Source organism: Streptopelia decaocto (genome assembly GCF_964273445.1).
Source record: "Streptopelia decaocto genome assembly, contig: HAP1_SCAFFOLD_169, whole genome shotgun sequence".
NCBI classification, from domain to species: domain Eukaryota; kingdom Metazoa; phylum Chordata; class Aves; order Columbiformes; family Columbidae; genus Streptopelia; species Streptopelia decaocto.
Window position 1 is genome coordinate 13,942 of NW_028116270.1, and position 17,942 is coordinate 31,883.

Below are 17,942 nucleotides of genomic sequence, written 5' to 3' on the forward strand. Positions count from 1 at the left end.
AAATTCCAGTTGAAATTTTTTCAAAGTCCCTTAAAAATTTTCCAATTTGAAAAGTTTCAATGGGAATGGGAAGAATTGGGACAAAAAAGGGAAATTTTTTAAGGGACTTTGAAAAAATTTCAACTGGAATTTTAGCCATTTTTTGACGTGAAATTGTAAACATGTGGACATGGATTTTGAAAATTCTAGAGAGAAGTGTCAAACTTTCAATAGGATTTCAACAGTTTTGAGAGGGATTTGAAAAGTTTCAATGGGAATGGGAAGAATTGGGACGAATATTGGAAAATTTTTAAGGGACTTTGAAAAAATTTCAACTGGAATTTTAGCAATTTTGACATGAAATTGTAAACATGTTGACGTGGATTTTTTGTGTTTCAGAACGGTAAAAACAGTAAATACAAAGGCACATTGTTGATGGAGTTTATCTGAAGAATTGTATGGAAAAGGGAGCTGGATTGGGCCTGTGTGGTTCAGGGTTCCTTGGTAAGTGATTTCTGCTGTGGCTGCCTAGCTGCTGTGAAAGGCCTGCTGGCTTTGTACTGGGAAATACAGAAATATTCCAGCATGATTGATGCTTTTTTGTGAAAAGCCATTAAAGAGGAGCATTTGGGTTGTATAAGAACTGTCTGTTCATTCCTGCAACAGGAATGTGGTTGTATGCACAGCGTTTTGATAATACAACTGAGAGAAAAAGTGACTGGCATTAGAATTCATGTAGAGGCCACCAGTGTTTATAAATGTGAAGGGGAGGTTTCTTTTTGTTTACAAAGATGCCTAGAGCTCCATTCTACATGCAGACTCCGCAGTAGATGTCTGGGAATGGCCCTACGAGGTGGGAGCAGAATTTGCGCTCCCTTAAGTGGCAAGGGAAGATCAAAAGTGAAAATTGTGCTTGTCATTTGTGATCCACCGCTGTGCCCATAAGGCCTAACTGGTATGTGGTCCAAATTATCCTGAGTAAAGCATGGACTGCGCTCTTGCCTGTGTAACAGTAACTGTGCTAATTGTGCTTGTAGCAGTGATCAATAGTAATTAATTATTAATAGGTAGTCGAAAGGTCAGCTATAACAGCACCCTCAGCTAAAGCAGTGCTTAAGGGTAGGGAACGGTGGTGCTATCAATGAAAAGCAATTTGCATATTCACAGTTGGCAGTGTGTCAAGAAATACAGTTATCAACTTGATTTGCGGGTGCAAACAGTGAACACCATCTGCTGCTGTCAATCCATAACATATACATAACATATACACCTTCTGACCCAGGTTCAGAAGTAGGAATTCGGCCAGTAATAGAGAAATTCCTGCAAATAGGGTTATTAAAGGAATGTGAGTCCAGTTCTAACACCCCTGTGTTGCCTGTCCGCAAGCCAGATGGGTCATATTGGGTGGTTCAGGACTCATGAGCTATAAACAAAGTAGCTGAGGACCTCTACCCAGTGGTAGCAGACCCATACACCCTTCTGAGAGTATTAACACCTAATTTGACTTGGTTTATCGTTTTAGATTTAAAAGATGCTTTCTTTTGCCTCCCTCTCCATGAAGCTAGCCAGACAACATTTGCATTTGAATGAGAGAACCCTAAAAATAACTTTAAAACCCAGCTCACATAGACGGTGTTGCCACAAAGATTCACAAATAGCCCGACAATATTTGGAAATCAGCTTGCTAAAGATTTTAAATGCTGGGAAGCCTCGTCTGATGAGGGACAGATGCTACAATATGTGGATGACATTTTAATCGCTACTAGAACCAAGGAGACGTGCGTGACCTGGATCCTATTGACCAGGAACACCTGCAATGGAATAAGGAAGCCACATGAGCCTTTAAAGAACTTAAAAAGGCTTTGATGTCAGCCCCTGCTCTAGGACTCCAAGACATGAGTAAACCATTTTTCCTATACTTTCACAAGAAAGAGGGAATAGCCATGGGTATATTGGCACGGGATCTTGGCCCATATTGACGAGCAGTGGCCTATTTCTCCGAACAGTTAGACGCAACTGCAAAGGGGTGGCCTGGATGCCTGCGGGCAGTTGCTGCAGGGGTACTGAATATACAGGAGGCCTGGAGATTTACCATGGGTCAGAAAATGACTGTGCTAGTATCCCACACAGTGTCTAACAAAATGGTGTAGAAATTATCGTCACTAACATTGTCAACCCAGCTTCTTTCCTCAGTGGTAACTTTGGAGAAACAGTTCATCATGACTGCCTGGAGACCATGGAAGCAACATAATCCAATCGACCAGACCTAAAAGACATTCCTATTGAAAACGCTGAAAACTGGTTTATGGACGGAAGCAGCTAACTGTGAGGGTTGTGCATGTGCACAGAGCAATTTGGAAAGAAAAGGGACTTTTGAACTCTCAAGGCAAACATATCAAACGTGCGGAGGAGATATTGAAACTACCGGAAGCAGTTCAACTTCCTATGAAAATGGCAATCATGCATAATAAGGCACAGCAGAAAGTGAGCTCGGAATCAGAAAAGGCTGGCAGACAGAGAGGCAAAACAAAGGACTAAGCAAAAAGGTAAAAACAGAAAGTGCTCTGGTCCTTGGCGGGCGGGTCTCTTTAAAAGGTAAGCCAGAGTATACTAAAGAGAATCGAAACTCATCATAGATTTAGAGGAATCATATACTAAGGAAGGGTGGGTTCACACCCCTCAGGGAAAACTTATTGTCCCCTTTCATGTAGTTTGGCCTTTAGTAAGGGAAGAACATAAGAAAGGATTTTGGGGAGTAGAACCACTATGCAAACATTTGATTAGGGAAACTGGAGCTAGAAATTTGTATATCGCTGTAAAACAGGTGACAGCAGTGTGATCTTTGCCTCCAGACTAATCCCAAAAATATGCCCAAGCTAGAAATGGGTCAGATGGGGAAGGGGAATGGGCCTGGACCACAATGGCAAATTGAGTTTACAGAACTCCCAGGAAAAGGGGGGTACCGATATTTGTTGGTATTAACTGATACTTTTTCAGGTTGGCCAGAAGCATTCCCTACCAGGACAGCAAAAGTTTAGGAGGTGACTAGAACATTGATACACGAAATACCACCAAGGTTTGGAGTTCCAGCTGTTATATCCTCTGATAGAGGGCCACATTTTATTTACGCATATGTGAAGTCTTTTGCAGAAAACTTTGGAACCATAATAGGAAGGTCCGTTTCAAGACCTCCTGATATCCTTCACTGCTACCAATATTAAAGAGCAAAATGCCTGGATTCATCATTCTAGATGGAAGAAAGCCTGTGAAACACCATGGAAGGTAACCCGGGTGCAACCTGGAAAACTATATTTTTCACGATCACCTTTTAGTTCTTCTGGGTGACCAGCCTGGGTGGTGCTTACCGCATTGGTGAGAAGAAACCCAAAAGAACAAAACAAGTAGAATTTTTGGTAGATATGGGGGCAATACTAATTAAAACCCGGAAAGAAGAAACTCCAACCCATGATGGGAGGGGCCTTTTCTTGTTTTGTTAACTACAGAAACAACTGTTCGGACTGCAGAGAAAGGATGGACACGCGTCTCTTGAGTTAAAGGATCACTGATGGAAGAAAGAACCTGGAAAGCAACTCAAGAACCGGGGGAATTGAAATTGAAATTGACACGGGATCGGTGGTGTAACTACTGTTAGTATTATTAATGTGAATGGCCAGTATAAATGAAAATGAGAATGGTTTAATAGTTAAATATGTTGAACCAAGTTGTATATGTAATTCTCTATTTATATTTGATGTTTAGGTTGTAAATGGACTGTGGTATAAGCATATCCACAAAGGGAACTTATCAACAGGATTGTGTAATAAATGTCTAAGAACAGAACATAAGGAAACCAAAGCTAGGTTGAGGATTCTAGTCGTCACTGGAAGAACAGAAAAAGAATAGCGAAGAATGGTGGGAGGTATTTACTAAAGGTGTGAATGGGAATTTAGAGAGTCCAGCAGTGATGAGAAGAATAGAGAAGAATAGAGAAGAAAGAGAAATCAAATTCCATGTTGCTCCTGTTGTTCCTGGGAAGTGAAGGCTGAGAGTTGGGAAACGATAGTCGCCATGCTAACGGCAAAAATAGGAAAGTTGGGAACACTACCCTTGCTGCCGAGAAGATGACGAACTCGGCTGCCGGCTGCAACCTGGTAGGCCAGAGAGGCAGAGGGTGTAGAAACCTGGACCTGATCCTCTTGCTAGGAGTGGTGACTTATTGTTCCCAAGTTAGCCTGGCTAATCCCTGTATCAAGTGCTACGAGCGTGTGAGAATAGGAAGACTAACCCAATATGTTCTAAATTATCACGCTCATATTAACTCTGAATGTTATGATAGAATGAAATTGGAGGAGTGTGAAATCCAAGGGCAGAAATTATGGGTAGCAACTAACCTAGGGAAGGGTGGACTCGGTGTAGGCTCTGTCTCCTGCCCTAGGGGAGAACAGCGTATCTGTTTTACACAAGCTGGTATGTGGGGCTATTCAGATGGAGGGGGAGTGCAAGATCAGTATAAGGAGGAGTTAGTTAAGAGTGCCACTCAGGAATTAAAAAAAAAAGCAAGAGAAACAGAAATTGGTACAGAAAAGCAGTGATTGGTATGAAGAAATAAGGCAAAAAGACAAGGGATTACAATTACCAACAGTAGGGAAAAACCTGTTTATAGATCTTATGGAAAAATAGCCCAGGAATTAAATGTCACCTCATGCTGGATATGTCGGGGGTCTCAAATGACTGAAAGTTAGTGTTGTGGGCAAATTCATCAAATACCTCTATTCCTCCCACTTGGTACCCAGGTCCACCTAATGGATATTGGTCTCGAAATGGTAGCCTGGTGGAAGAAAATAGGGTTCATGATAGTATGTGCATTTCTGGGTTTACTGTTTGTGCCATGTATGATCCCGTGCTTTATTCGGTTAATACATTCAGTAGTCCAAGGCATGCAAATCTCGGGCATGCCTATAGATCCTGAAATGGCAACAAAAGGAACGGGGTATAAATTAATGATTTTAAAAGATAACACCAAACTGGACCTAGCCGCTGCTAGGCAAGTGCTAGCTAACTTGGAAGCTAAAGCACGAATCAATAGGATAAAAAGAAAAAGGGGGAATTGTGAGAAATGCAGTTGTGATTTGTGCTAAGATGTTTAATGTTTACAGATATAACCAAATGAGGCACGGGCTCTGAACCTGGAAAAGGGAAAAGGTGGTTAAGTTCTATGTAAAAAGTTATGAAACTTGCTTATGAAGTTATATTGACAGAGGGAACTAACATTTTAAGGGTTAACTAAACATATAGTGGGTGCCTACTAACAAACTAACATTTTAAGGCTTAGCCACACAATAAACGCTTAGTTTAGAGCTTCATGTAAATTTATGTTAAGAAAACAGAACCCCATTGAATGCCAAGATAAGAAGTTTTACTGCACCTAGCCGTAAACTTGAGGAGACAAGATAATGAAGATTTACAGCAAAAGGGGCACCAGTCTGGTTTCAATTGACTTGGCAGCTTGGGTCCCAGCCAATTCAACATAATGAGCCAAGGGTAAAAAGTTCACTGTGACGAAGCTGAAGGAGCCTTCATCCAAAGACCCCAAAGACCCCTCCTCAAAATCACCAAGTGACACTGTGCAGGCGCAACAGAGGAGGGTCAGGGTGGAGACTATGGAAATGGTTATCTGAGACTCATTTTAATAAGAAGCGGGGAAAGGTTATGAATATGTATAGGCATTCCTGGGGTCATTATGAATATGTAATACCTTACTGTATTTAAGCACACTTCTTATTGTTTAAAGGTGTGCGTGTTGGGCGGAGCGAATCCCCCACACACCCAGCACTGTTTTGCTTATGCTCTAATGAACACATGTTTAAGGAATACAAGGAATTGGATTAAACGTTGTTTATCCATAGAAAAAGTGTAAGTTATTTATTTCACATTCAAACTGCAATAAATACATTTATATTCAAACTGCAATAAACATGTTTTCACATCTGAAACAAGGGATGGGAAACCAGAGAGAATTTCCAGAGCCTTTCCCTAGCATTTTACTCAGATCAGATAACTTTTGGTTAAAACATCACAGTCCTCCCGTATTGCCCTGCAAAGTGGATCCTGGTCAACATGGACATTTTTTGAAGATCTATCAGTGGATCCCACAGGAGAAGCTCCAGTAGATCCAGTTTCAAGTTCAGCAGTGGCTGGGGAGAAAAGAGACAAGATTGCTGGTGTTACTTTTCCAATAGACACAGCCAAATAAATCACTGTAAAAACATTAGGGGTAACTGAAGAAACTACAGTCCAGAAAGAGGTTTGAAAACTTCCAAGGGAACGTAACAATGAAAGGGCCAGGCACAAAGGAAGAAATACTTTTTGTTAGTTTTTTCCCCTCATGTGCTTATCAGTCAGCAGTATTTCTAAAGCTGGTGAAAGCAATTCCAGAGGTTCCACGCTGAACATCTTCAGGGAATGCACCTGATTACACCAGTGCTGAATTCAGCCCCCTGCAGGCCTCTTGAGCCTCAAGTGTCTGTTTTCCTTAAATGTTCAAACCAGTAATTTACTGGAACGCTACTCCTAAAAACCAGCTTCTGCATTCACTGTGACAAACTGGAAAGAATCTGGCTGTGAAAACACCAACGCTTGTCCAGTGCAGCCAGGTCAGGACAAGTCTCCCAGCCTGGCACCTTCTCTGAGGGGCATTTCTGTAACTCACCCTGGCAAAACCCTCTTTCCTCCATGAAAACACATAATCCATGAAAGCAAAGACACCTTTGCCATCTTTCTCCAGCCACATTTTTTAGACAAGGTGCCCAAACCAAGCACACTCTATGACTCCTGTCAGACGCACAACTACGTTCAAAACGCACGCGGACACGATGCAATGACTTTGTGTCCATTCAGACACATGGAAAGAGCTCTGAGGCCACAGCTGAACACTCTCTGTGTGATTCAGAGCACACAGAAACAGAAGGAAATGTTCTCAGGGCCTACTTGCTTTCAAATAGCACCAGTCACTGCAAAGTGGTGACTCTGGGGGACCACTTATCATGAAGAGGTGAAATTCCTCTTTGGACACCTGGCCTCATATTATAGAGCATGTATTTTATGCTATGCATTACAAGTATTGAAACTTGTGTGTGCCTAAACACTACGGAATTAACTTTTCCTAAAGAAAGGGTATATTTTGTCACTGATTATATTCTTCAAAAAAGACTGCAAGACATAAGCTACAAATAGAAGCAATGAATAGTAGACAGCAAACATTAAGAACTAACAGCAGGGAACGTGTATGGTGTGGTTTAGAGCTGAATGCAGTTGAGGTACAGGGAAGAAGTAGTGATGGCTGAAGTTATAAAAATCTTATCCCGGGGCTGTTTTTATGTTTGATGTTTGTGCTTGAAGATTAACGCTCGTGAAAGGTGATTTTAGCTTAAGCTGAGTGGATCTGTGTGGGGCAAATGAGTTAGTTGTCTTTGTGCCTTTTTTTCAGGCAACCGCATAACTTCCTGCACAATATTCTGGTGAGCAGGAAGGTCTCACATTCAAGTCTAAACTGGAAAGCTAGGAGAAAAAAAGTAAGAAAATCTGTGCTTAGAACAGGAACTTCACAGCTTCCAAGCCATTCTTTTCAAGAGTTAGGAACAGTCATCTTTTTCCTTAAAAACATGCCTGACATAATGACACATTACCCTGTTCAATTTCTTTAGTGATTCTTTCATCCAGTTCCTGCCATACCTAGAATTATACAGAAAATATATAGTTAATATTTTAACAGCTACATTTTTGTAACACTAGAGCTCTAGAATATTCTTAAAACCCAAACATAACATGAAAAAGCCTTAAAAGATCCTAACAAATAGAGACGTCTTGGTTTGGGGTCTGATTTTTTAATGAAGAGAAACTCTTGGTCAGCCAGGTTGTAACATTCCCATTACTGAGCAACATTAACTAGCACAAAACAATCTGTAGCTCACCTGCTGGATTATAACTGGGCATTTAAAAAATATACAGGAAGAAAGCACAGGGGAATTATTACAATGAAGGTCTGGCTAAAGTCTGTCATCAAACACATGAGCAGAGTGTCAGCTAAATGTCTCCACTGTTCTCCTTCCCCCCAGTCCCTGGAAAAGGCACCATCTCTGACTATCCCAAGCCTCCTGAGCGGGCACTTCTCACCTCACTGCACCTCTCTTCAGGCAGTAACATCCCGGGTTCCCCTGCAGCAGTCACCTTCTCAATAATTGTTCTTCATACACCGGTGTTGACTGACTACTTACCCACATGGGTTACCTGAGCACAGAGTAGGCTGGATCGTCTGAGACTCCATAAGATGATACTCGGAGCCTAGGAACTCAATTTCAGCACAGTCCTGGTACTTCAGACACAACCGCTGTTACTACCAAGAACTTTTTGAATATCAGAGCTGGCAAGAAGGGTAAACCAGACTACTCCTATGGTTTAAAGAAGTTCCATTATAACAGATGAAATCCACACACTGTCATCTTGACTACAAATGGATTCTAGCTTTAGGCTAAAAGGCAGAATAACCTTGCTTACAGATACTCTCGAGCAGCAGTTGAGAACAGTATTTCAAAATGCTTACCTTAGCCACATAGGCTTCAACCCTGTTTCTTGATGATAATGTGCTCCCAGCTAGGCTTAGGAAGCTTTCTCCTAGACTCAGCCTTCCGTTAAGTGCCAAATTGTTGCCAAGATGTTCCCATTCGGTTGAATACAGAATTGGACTTGCAGCCACACCTCCACTGACGATGCTGCTTCCGATGACTGATTTGTTTCGATGGCGTTCCTGAAGGAGATGCGCGTTGGCTTCTGCGAGTTTCTCATTAGCTCTGAAACATTCAGAAGCATACAAAGAATGACCTGTGGGAGTAACCCTTCCACAAAGTTAACCTCCAGGTCTTTGACTATTATTTGACTTCTGAAAGTAGAAGGGATTAAGACCGTCCAAAACAAGAATATAATTTGATCCGAGGTTTTTTGGAGAACCTATTTCTAAGAAGTCACATTACCTAGAAGGACCAGCAAGTTACCAACACTTTGGACTTGTCAGCATTAGGGCTTCAAAGCAACCTGTGAATGCCGTGTGTTTACAGCGCTTCTTCAGAAAAGGCATGTCATGTGCCTAAGAACTCTGGGCTCTCTCTCTGAGCTCAAACCTCAGACATGGTGCTAAAATGGAATCCAGAAAAGATTTATTTTGCTTTTGCTTCACAGAATCAAATTCTGCTGCCTGAAGAGCCTGTCATCCAAGCATCAAGTTTATCTTTTCTGACATACACAGAATAAGAGGAGGAGATTATTAGAGATTAGCAAAAAGGCTGCCTGTTAAAGCACAAAAAACTTAAAAAATCCCCTAGTAATGCCATGATCAGTGGTGTTATTGCTGGAACACTAAAGAGAAATTGAGACAGTTCTAATAAAGGGGAAGGGTCTTAAGGTACTTTCCTCACAATACACCATCTTATGTGTACATATCTAATACTAACCAGATATAGAAAAAGGATTTTAGGAGGAAAATGTATGAGGAAAAAGTATCTTACTACCACTCCAAAAAAGCGTGGACTTACCTTTCCAGTTTATTTGCCAGGCATCTTCTAATTTTTACCTCCTCCAGATACAGCTCTTTGTACCTTTTCACTTCCGCCTGCGTGAAATCTTTTTTAAATATATTGTCTTGTTGAATATTTTGTATCTTGTCCAATTCAAATTCAAGTTCTCTAATCCTGTGTTTCAGTTGTTTTTGCAGGGAAGCGTGATGACTGGCTCTGATCTGTTCTAATCTGTCCTGGGAGGCTGCCTGCGTCTGAAGGAGATAATGCACTTTGAACCACCGCAAAGAAAACAGAAGAGTCCCCACCAGTCAGTTTCTTGTACGAAATTTTGAGGGCCCACCTTTACTCAGTGAGGCAACTGTGCCTCCTCACTACCATCAGCAATCAAGGCAGAACTCTGGAACTACCACGTTACATTGCTTTTTTCATTCCAAAAGAAACCCCTTCTTAGAACCATTACTTATCAAAGCTACTAATCAAAAGAACACTGTCTCTGTAGGACAGGGCATATAGAAAAGGATTCCTCCAAGAAATTATGAGGATCCCTCACCTCCACCCCCTGTACAACTTCAGTGACTTCTTTTCTGAGCGCTTTCCCCTGGACAATGACAAAGTAGGACCTGTATGTCTGGCCATGACAACTCTAAGTGTCAATATTGAGTTCAAGGATGAACAGTAAGAACAAGGCCAGACAGTGATACCGCCCAAGAACTGCAAAACAGAAAGCCACCCTGGGCAAGCTTTGCATTCAGCGCCCTGCAGGCACGTTACTCACACGTGAAAGCACCATTGCCCAGCCGTATTTCCTGTCTTTGCTGAAGGACAGTAGAAGTACAGCACTAACACACAGAATCAGGAACCAAAAATAACATACTACAAAATTATCACCACAACAGAAGTATATAATTGAGACTACAGGCACATACAAGAAATTCACTTACCTGCAAAAATAGATTGACTTCTTGTAGTTTTTGTCTTATTTCTTGTTCGGCTCGTTCTTCCACTTCTTTTTTATATTGTTCTATAAGGTTGTGATCCACCATGCTAGTCTCCAAACGATGTTTCAGGTTAGCCACCTCTTCTATCAGCTGCCATTTGCTTGTCTCCAGTTTTTGATGGTTCTCATGCATGGTGGACAACTCTTCTCGCAAATCCTGATTCTCAGCTTCCAGCTGCTTGCATTTTTCAGACTCTGCCTCCAACTGCTGGGAAAGTTTTGCAACCTGTAGACAGCAAAAAAAGAAAAAAAAAGAAAAAAAGATAAAAAAAACCAAACCAAACCAAAACAAAACCAAAGAAAACCAACCAACCAAAATCAGAAAAACCAAACAGGTCAATACATTTGAGTGGAATAGAACTTGCTGATTCCGTTCAAGTATAAAGAATGCAAATAGACATGAAGCTTTTAGTGGCATTCTCTAAGAAAAAAAAAAAAAGTCTACTGATACACAGAAGGTCATGAAAACCTTAGCACAAAGGCTTAGATTAAAAAATCCTCAGGGTGTACAACTTTCTCAAGTGTCCTTACAGAGTAGGTGAAACACTGGGTCTCATGACAGAAGCTGACATGGTCTCATGGGCAACCTCTGACAAAACTGCCAAGAAAAGATTGGCCTCCTAAGTTCAGTCTCCTCTCAGTTTTCAACCACAGATCTCCCTGCTGCCCACAACATTCATTCTGTCCATCATCTGCCATGGTTTAACTCCAGTAGGCAGCTAAGAAGCACACAGCCACTTGCTCATTCCCCACTCGTGGCATGGGAGAAATAATTCATCAGGCAAATCATGCTGATGAACACAACTATCTTGCACACCACAACACAGATACAAAACACAGCAGCAGGGGAATGAAGAAATTCACAGCCTTTTCCCTTTTGCCTTGCCCTAAAACCAGAAGGGTATTTGTCAGCTGCACTGTGCCTACACAGCCCACCTGATATCACAGAGTGGCTGCAGCTGGAGGGGACCTCTGGAGATCATCCAGTCCAAGCCACCTGCTAAAGCAGGTACACCTAGAGTAGATCACACAGGAATGTGTCTTGCTTTCATCAATTAGCTGCACACAAAAAATTCAAAGACTAAACCAGTCATTCATCAAAGCCAGTCAGGTACCTGCTGATGGTGGTGGTCCTCTGCAGCTGCCTGTGTTGTCCGTAAGCTAGTTATTAACTCTTCCAGGCGGTTATGAATCTACGGAAGCATTGTAAAAACAAGATGACACACCATGACTTTCCAGGCTGAAGTTTACACCTCATTACCAAAAATGAATATTACATATACCTCTTCACACCTTTATTCCTATAGCATTTACAACCAGCACCAACGATCAAAACAGCCTTAGTTTGATGCCGCTGTAAAATTGTTAGCAATCATCACCTCTGCCTTTTGCTTTATGGAAAGAGAACATCATGTGGGATATGATGAATCTTCAATGAAAACAAGTATTAAGCTTTTCCCACCCACAGTACGTTTGAAAATCATGCCCTGTTAATCAAAGGGGAAGGACCAGCACTGTGACTCCCTTCCCTCCTTTGACAGTATCAGTACAAAGGTCAACTTTCACACCTAGTTATTTTCAAAATCTCTTCAGCACTAACAGCTGGAGTCATAGCAAGAAGCCGAGTTCACTGGTTACAATACAAAAATCATTTGCTTCATAAAGGTCACTGATGAAAGCACCTTATCTGAGCTAAAATTAACCACTGCATAGAGGCACTGGGAAATGCCAAGGCTCACACTGAGTTCTGCAAATGATACCACAGGCATTCCTCTTCACTGCTTCATGGAAACACATACCAAGTGGCCAAAGGAAAAGAAATCCAGCACAGCAGATGTCCTGGAGTATAATTTTTTGTCCCAGTCTGATGATGCCAGTCAGGCCCCTGGCACAAAGTGCTTGGCAGCAATATCCCCTGTGGGATTTCTGTGAGTTAACTTGATGAATACCTTTAATAATACACATTGCCACAAGTGCCTGGAGCAGCATCTGATGTCACAACAGGTCTAATGCAGACAATAGTGACACCAGCATATTTGTGCCAAATCCTTACCTCTCAGAGGTAAGAAGCCTGTATTCGGAAGAACACAGGGACTGAACTCCCCTAGGCTCTCCAGGAAAACCTCATCCTAAAAGTTCCCCACAGAAAGAGTTAACTAGGCTTGGGAGCTCACAAAAAGGGAAGTTTGTGACCAGCTTACTGATGCAGACGTTTGCTGGTCTCGCTGAAGGGCTTCGATCTTATTGCCCTGCTGCTGGAGTGTGGCTTCCAACTTGGCATTTTCCATTTCGAGGCTTAAAAAGAAATAAAGGTCTTGTTATGGAAATCCAGAGCACCACTTGTGAAAGAGCAGCGTGAAATAACATGATCGAAACCAAAAGCATCCTTGAAAATAGCGTATGAACTTGTTGTGATGCAACAAGACTGTCCTGTAGTTTTCACAAAGTCCGAGAAAGCAAGAGACATCTGGCTTCACTGAGTTATTCTCTTACCGTTGCACACGTTCTTCCAGCTGTTTTACGGTTATATTAGCCTCAGAAGATGCCAAGAGGAAGCCCTCGACTTCTTTTGCTTTATTTTCCAAGGCAATCTTCCACAACTGCAAAATCACAGCAAGAATCCACAGTAGTCAGGTGAGCTTGTATGGAGAGGAGTCAACTACTGCTGAAGAATACAAGTACTGCGTGTGTGTATGCACACCCTCTCCTCCAAGAACCATCATCATTTCAAGTACATTCAAACCTTGGCTTCTACTGGCAAATGACCACAAACTGTCTTACTGCAGCATCTTCAAACTGGCCTCTCCCATCCCTGCACTGATTTCTTACAGCACATTTCTAAGCACCAACACTGCTCTTCCAAGCCTTTCAGTGACTTGTAACACTCTTTTTATTGTACCTGCTTGTTTGCTCCTCCACTAAAAGTATGAATTGAAAAGTTCATCCGTCTCCTAAAGTGACTTCACAACTCCCGCATAATAGATTAACATGACTTCTGATTAGATCAGGCCTCTATACTTCAGTGGTCGTAAGAACACTGCCAAAGGTGGCCCCTGCCTCAGAAAGTAGCTTACAGTGCATTTGCAAGAAGGCTGCTCAAGGATGGCAAATTAGAGCAGGGCCAAAGAAGGGAGAGAATAAGAGATAAAAAAATAAAGAAAAGCAAACAAACCCCCCAAACAAAACAAAAGCAACCAACCACCAACAACAACAAAACCCCCAAACCAAACCCAAACAAATTATATGCAGAATAAGCTACAAGAGCATTCAGAATTGACAGCATCTGGTGGCAGGGGAGGTAAAAAAAAGCAGAGACAGCATAGAGAAGCCCAAATGCAGCAGTCCAGGATTCCTAGTGTTCATCAGAAACCAGACAACCTGCTTGGCCAAACCAAACACAATAACCTATGGACACATCAGTTTATTTTGCAAAGCAACTTAGGAAACAGAAACCTTTTTCCAAGTAAGGACAGAGCATTCCCATGTCAAAGACTTGGACAGTAACCTCATTAAGCCTCTGACATAGATTGCTTTCTAAGAGCATCAGCAAGTTCCTGCTGCAGCCGTCTGATCATGCCCTAGTGAAACAGGTAAATGAGCATGAAGAAGGTTACAAGAACCTGAAATATGCCTTCACTTATTTGATTATACAATTAGACCTGCCTTCAGATTGAACTCAAAGGTAGGAACTCTTGCCTGCCACCAGCAGGCATCTGCACAGATGGTGACCTCTCTTCATCCTACTCAGCTGAGCACCTCCAAACTATCAGCAGCTGTTCATGAGGACTTGTGTTTCCTAATACATACAAAAGGCTCAAGTACTAATCTTCTTGGAACAATACACCAGCACATGCTGCAATAATGTATTTTTTTTTCTAACAAAAGGCAACGAAATCTGTTGCAATACAAGAGCGATAGTTCGACTGCAGATATTACTCTGATGACCAAAGGCAGGACTTTGTATTAGATTGTCCTTTGTTCTGTTTGTCCATTACACAAATATAGTGCTAGAGTTAGGCTAGGTTACGGTTCGACTCGATGATCCTGAGGGTCTCTTCCAACTGAAATGATTCTTTGATTCTATAATTAAATGAATACATCTATCTGAAAGCTCTTTTGAGATACACTTTAAGTACATGTTCAAGCACATCCTTTTGCAGTCTTCTTACTGAGTTTATTTAAAAATAACAACTGCCTTTATACTGGCAGATTAGATTTACAAAAGTCTGGATGCACTCTCCCATTACCTACAGCTCCCCTACCTCCCTTCCTACCCCCTATATCTCCCTGCCTTTATTCTTTTCCACCACTTTTCTCAACAAAAAACATCTGCATGCAGAAATGGGAGCAACACATGGGTCCTGCATGTTTAAGGGACATAATTTTATGCTAGTGCTCTGCATAGGAGCATGTTTCATATTCATGTACTGTGTGAATTTGCAGAAAGACAGTTTAACGGATGTCCTAATGAGTCTTCTGTCCAGTTAATTAGTCTTTCACAGAGTCACAAAGAAAGAACACATTTAAATATGGCCACACATCATAAAACAGAGAATAGGAAGCTTAGGTCAGTGTCTGAAATGAACTTCTTGAGGACCAGGCAGGACCCTTAGAACCCCCAAAAACATCCATAAATTAATACTGGCCACTACTAATACTCTTCAATTTCGATAGCAACTTATGGAAAAGCAAATTTTTTTTTTTTTTGATGTAGGAGCTTAATATAAATTCATCCCCCACCACTTCACTTGTCTGCATCTTCATTTCTCACCCCTTGCATTTTGGCTTGTTCTTCCCTTTATACCACTCTTACTTGTGTCATCAGTGTGATACATAGATAAAACCCATTAAATAATTAAAATCATTCCAGAGGGCAAAAATGGACTAAAGAAAAGGTGAAAAAAGTTCTAGAGAAGAATCACCTTTCTTGATCAAAGCTTAGACCTAGATACCTGTGTTCTGTTCACTGCTCAGATCTGAGCAGTAACATCCTGTTCGCCAAAACCTTCCATAATTCCAAGAGAAACAAGGCAAACCAGAATAAAACAGCATTATTTGAGCCCATGCACATAACTTATACCTGATACATTTTAGAAACATAAAAGAATTTCAAGAACTGACAAACTTTAAATTGTTCTTTGTAAGCGTATACTTTACCTCTCTTTCTACTTTGTCAGTCTCATATTTAAAGACTTGTTCTCTTAAATCGGTACACTTGGCATTTAATTCCTTGTTTCTCTCTTCCACTAGATAAACTGGCTTTTCTGTATACAACTATATACTATTACACATCATTACAAATGCATGAATGATGCATTTCCCTCATTCACAGTCCATAGATTTGGCTCAAATATTACAAAGCTGCATACTAGCAGTAATTTGTGCATCTGGTTGATCACTACATAAACACTGTTCCCATCTAAGTGACTGAAGGCTGACACAAGCTATTTATCAAGACATTAATTTTACATTACCTTGTTCTTTTCACTCCCTAGTTTTGCTGCAGGTCTGGAAAACAGAAACATATTTCAGTACTGGAATATTTATATTGCATTATGAACAATATCTAAGGTTGCTCTGCAACTTAACGTCAGTAGTGAATTAAAGTAAAAATTAGTATGAGAATTTTGTTAGATGGAGTTGAAGACTGAAAAAAATTTGTGTAGCATTATGTCTATTGGAAAGGTATTTTTGCCAGGAGGTATTAAGCAAATAGCTGAAATTACTATTCTCTGCACTTTACCCAAGGTGACAGGAATCTTACAGCTATAGATATATATAGAGAGAGATGCAGATACAGAGTTATGTGCATTTGCTATTTAAATCTAGAGGTTCAGCTCTTTTCAGTATTGAGAATCCTTCTCTTACAGGTCAAAGCAACCTAATGTTGGATTCTCTGGTGTACTGGGTCTGGCTGGGATGGAGTTAATTTTCTTCATAGCAGCTCGCACATTGCTGCGTGTTAGATTTCTGCCCAGGGCAGTGTTGATAACACACCAATGCTTGAGCTGTTGCTGGACAGTGCTTGGACAGCATCAGCACCTACTGTTTCTCACTTTGTCTCCCGCAACAGTAACTTTGGGGCAAGCAAGAAGTCGGGAGGGGATAGAGCTGGAAAAAAAAAATAATTCAAAAGGCAGAAAGAACTAAGATGCCTGCAGTGGAAGAGTAATTTTAGTCTCTCCTCTCTCTGTTGGAAAAGATAAAATATATATATTTATGCACACACACACACTCACACTCAGGTAATTATTCAGAATTTGTGCACGTTTGACCTTATCATTAACTTGGCTGGTATGCTCAAAGCACTCCAAGCTAAAAACAAGTAGTTTTGAATACAAAGGGCATCAGGTAGTATTGTCATATGAAAGAATAAGAATCATTGTGCACTCTGGTTTACAAAACTTCCCGTTAGCTTTTAGGTCAACCTTTATCATGAAAAAGTTTTATTTACAATATTCCTTCTATTCAGTACCTTCTTCCATCTTGAGATGTTTCACTGAAAGTGCTGTCATCCAGTACTTGAAAATGATTCCCAGTAGAAGAACTCATCTGCTGATCAGCCTTCTTCTTTGAAGCCTGTCTTTTATTTTTCTTTGAAACTTTGGCATTTGGGGAAAGTTTACTACAAAAGAAAGGGAAAGAAAGAAAGGGAAAGAAAGAAAGGGAAAGAAAGAAAGGGAAAGAAAGAAAGGGATAGAAAGAAAGGGATAGAAAGAAAGGGATAGAAAGAAAGGGATAGAAAGAAAGGGATAGAAAGAAAGGGATAGAAAGAAAGGGATAGAAAGAAAGGGATAGAAAGAAAGGGATAGAAAGAAAGGGATAGAAAGAAAGGGATAGAAAGAAAGGGATAGAAAGAAAGGGATAGAAAGAAAGGGATAGAAAGAAAGGGATAGAAAGAAAGGGATAGAAAGAAAGGGATAGAAAGAAAGGGATAGAAAGAAAGGGATAGAAAGAAAGGGATAGAAAGAAAGGGATAGAAAGAAAGGGATAGAAAGAAAGGGATAGAAAGAAAGGGATAGAAAGAAAGGGATAGAAAGAAAGGGATAGAAAGAAAGGGATAGAAAGAAAGGGATAGAAAGAAAGGGATAGAAAGAAAGGGATAGAAAGAAAGGGATAGAAAGAAAGGGATAGAAAGGGAGATCATCAGCTGAGTAGCTTTACTTAAAAAAGCCCTGTGTAACAGATGTACTTAAGATGCTGCCCAGAAACAACGGAGATGAAGAATACCTATGACAAAATACAGAGTTGACTCCAAAGACCCTGGAAGACACTCAAGTATTTTAATAATGTTCCCCTAGGAATGAGCAAGAAATGTGGAATCTGAGCTAGATTCAGCTAAGCTGAAACATATTTCATATCCCCATTAGAGGAAGTACCTAGAGCAGAGATGCCTT

General features: G+C 40.9%; 1 protein-coding gene across 1 annotated transcript in view; it reads right to left on the minus strand.

The window, feature by feature from the left end:
* Window positions 1–5,886: 5,886 nt before the first annotated feature.
* The window catches only part of LOC309452204 (uncharacterized protein), a 54,069-nt gene continuing 42,013 nt past the window's right edge, over window positions 5,887–17,942 (minus strand). The window contains 10 exon segments of the mRNA XM_082076877.1: window positions 5,887–6,173; window positions 7,665–7,710; window positions 8,579–8,825; window positions 9,564–9,799; window positions 10,490–10,771; window positions 11,661–11,738; window positions 12,747–12,840; window positions 13,039–13,145; window positions 16,020–16,053; window positions 17,021–17,170. Of these exon segments, the coding sequence (XP_081933003.1) occupies window positions 6,025–6,173; window positions 7,665–7,710; window positions 8,579–8,825; window positions 9,564–9,799; window positions 10,490–10,771; window positions 11,661–11,738; window positions 12,747–12,840; window positions 13,039–13,145; window positions 16,020–16,053; window positions 17,021–17,170 (1,423 nt within the window). The 3' untranslated portion in view covers window positions 5,887–6,024.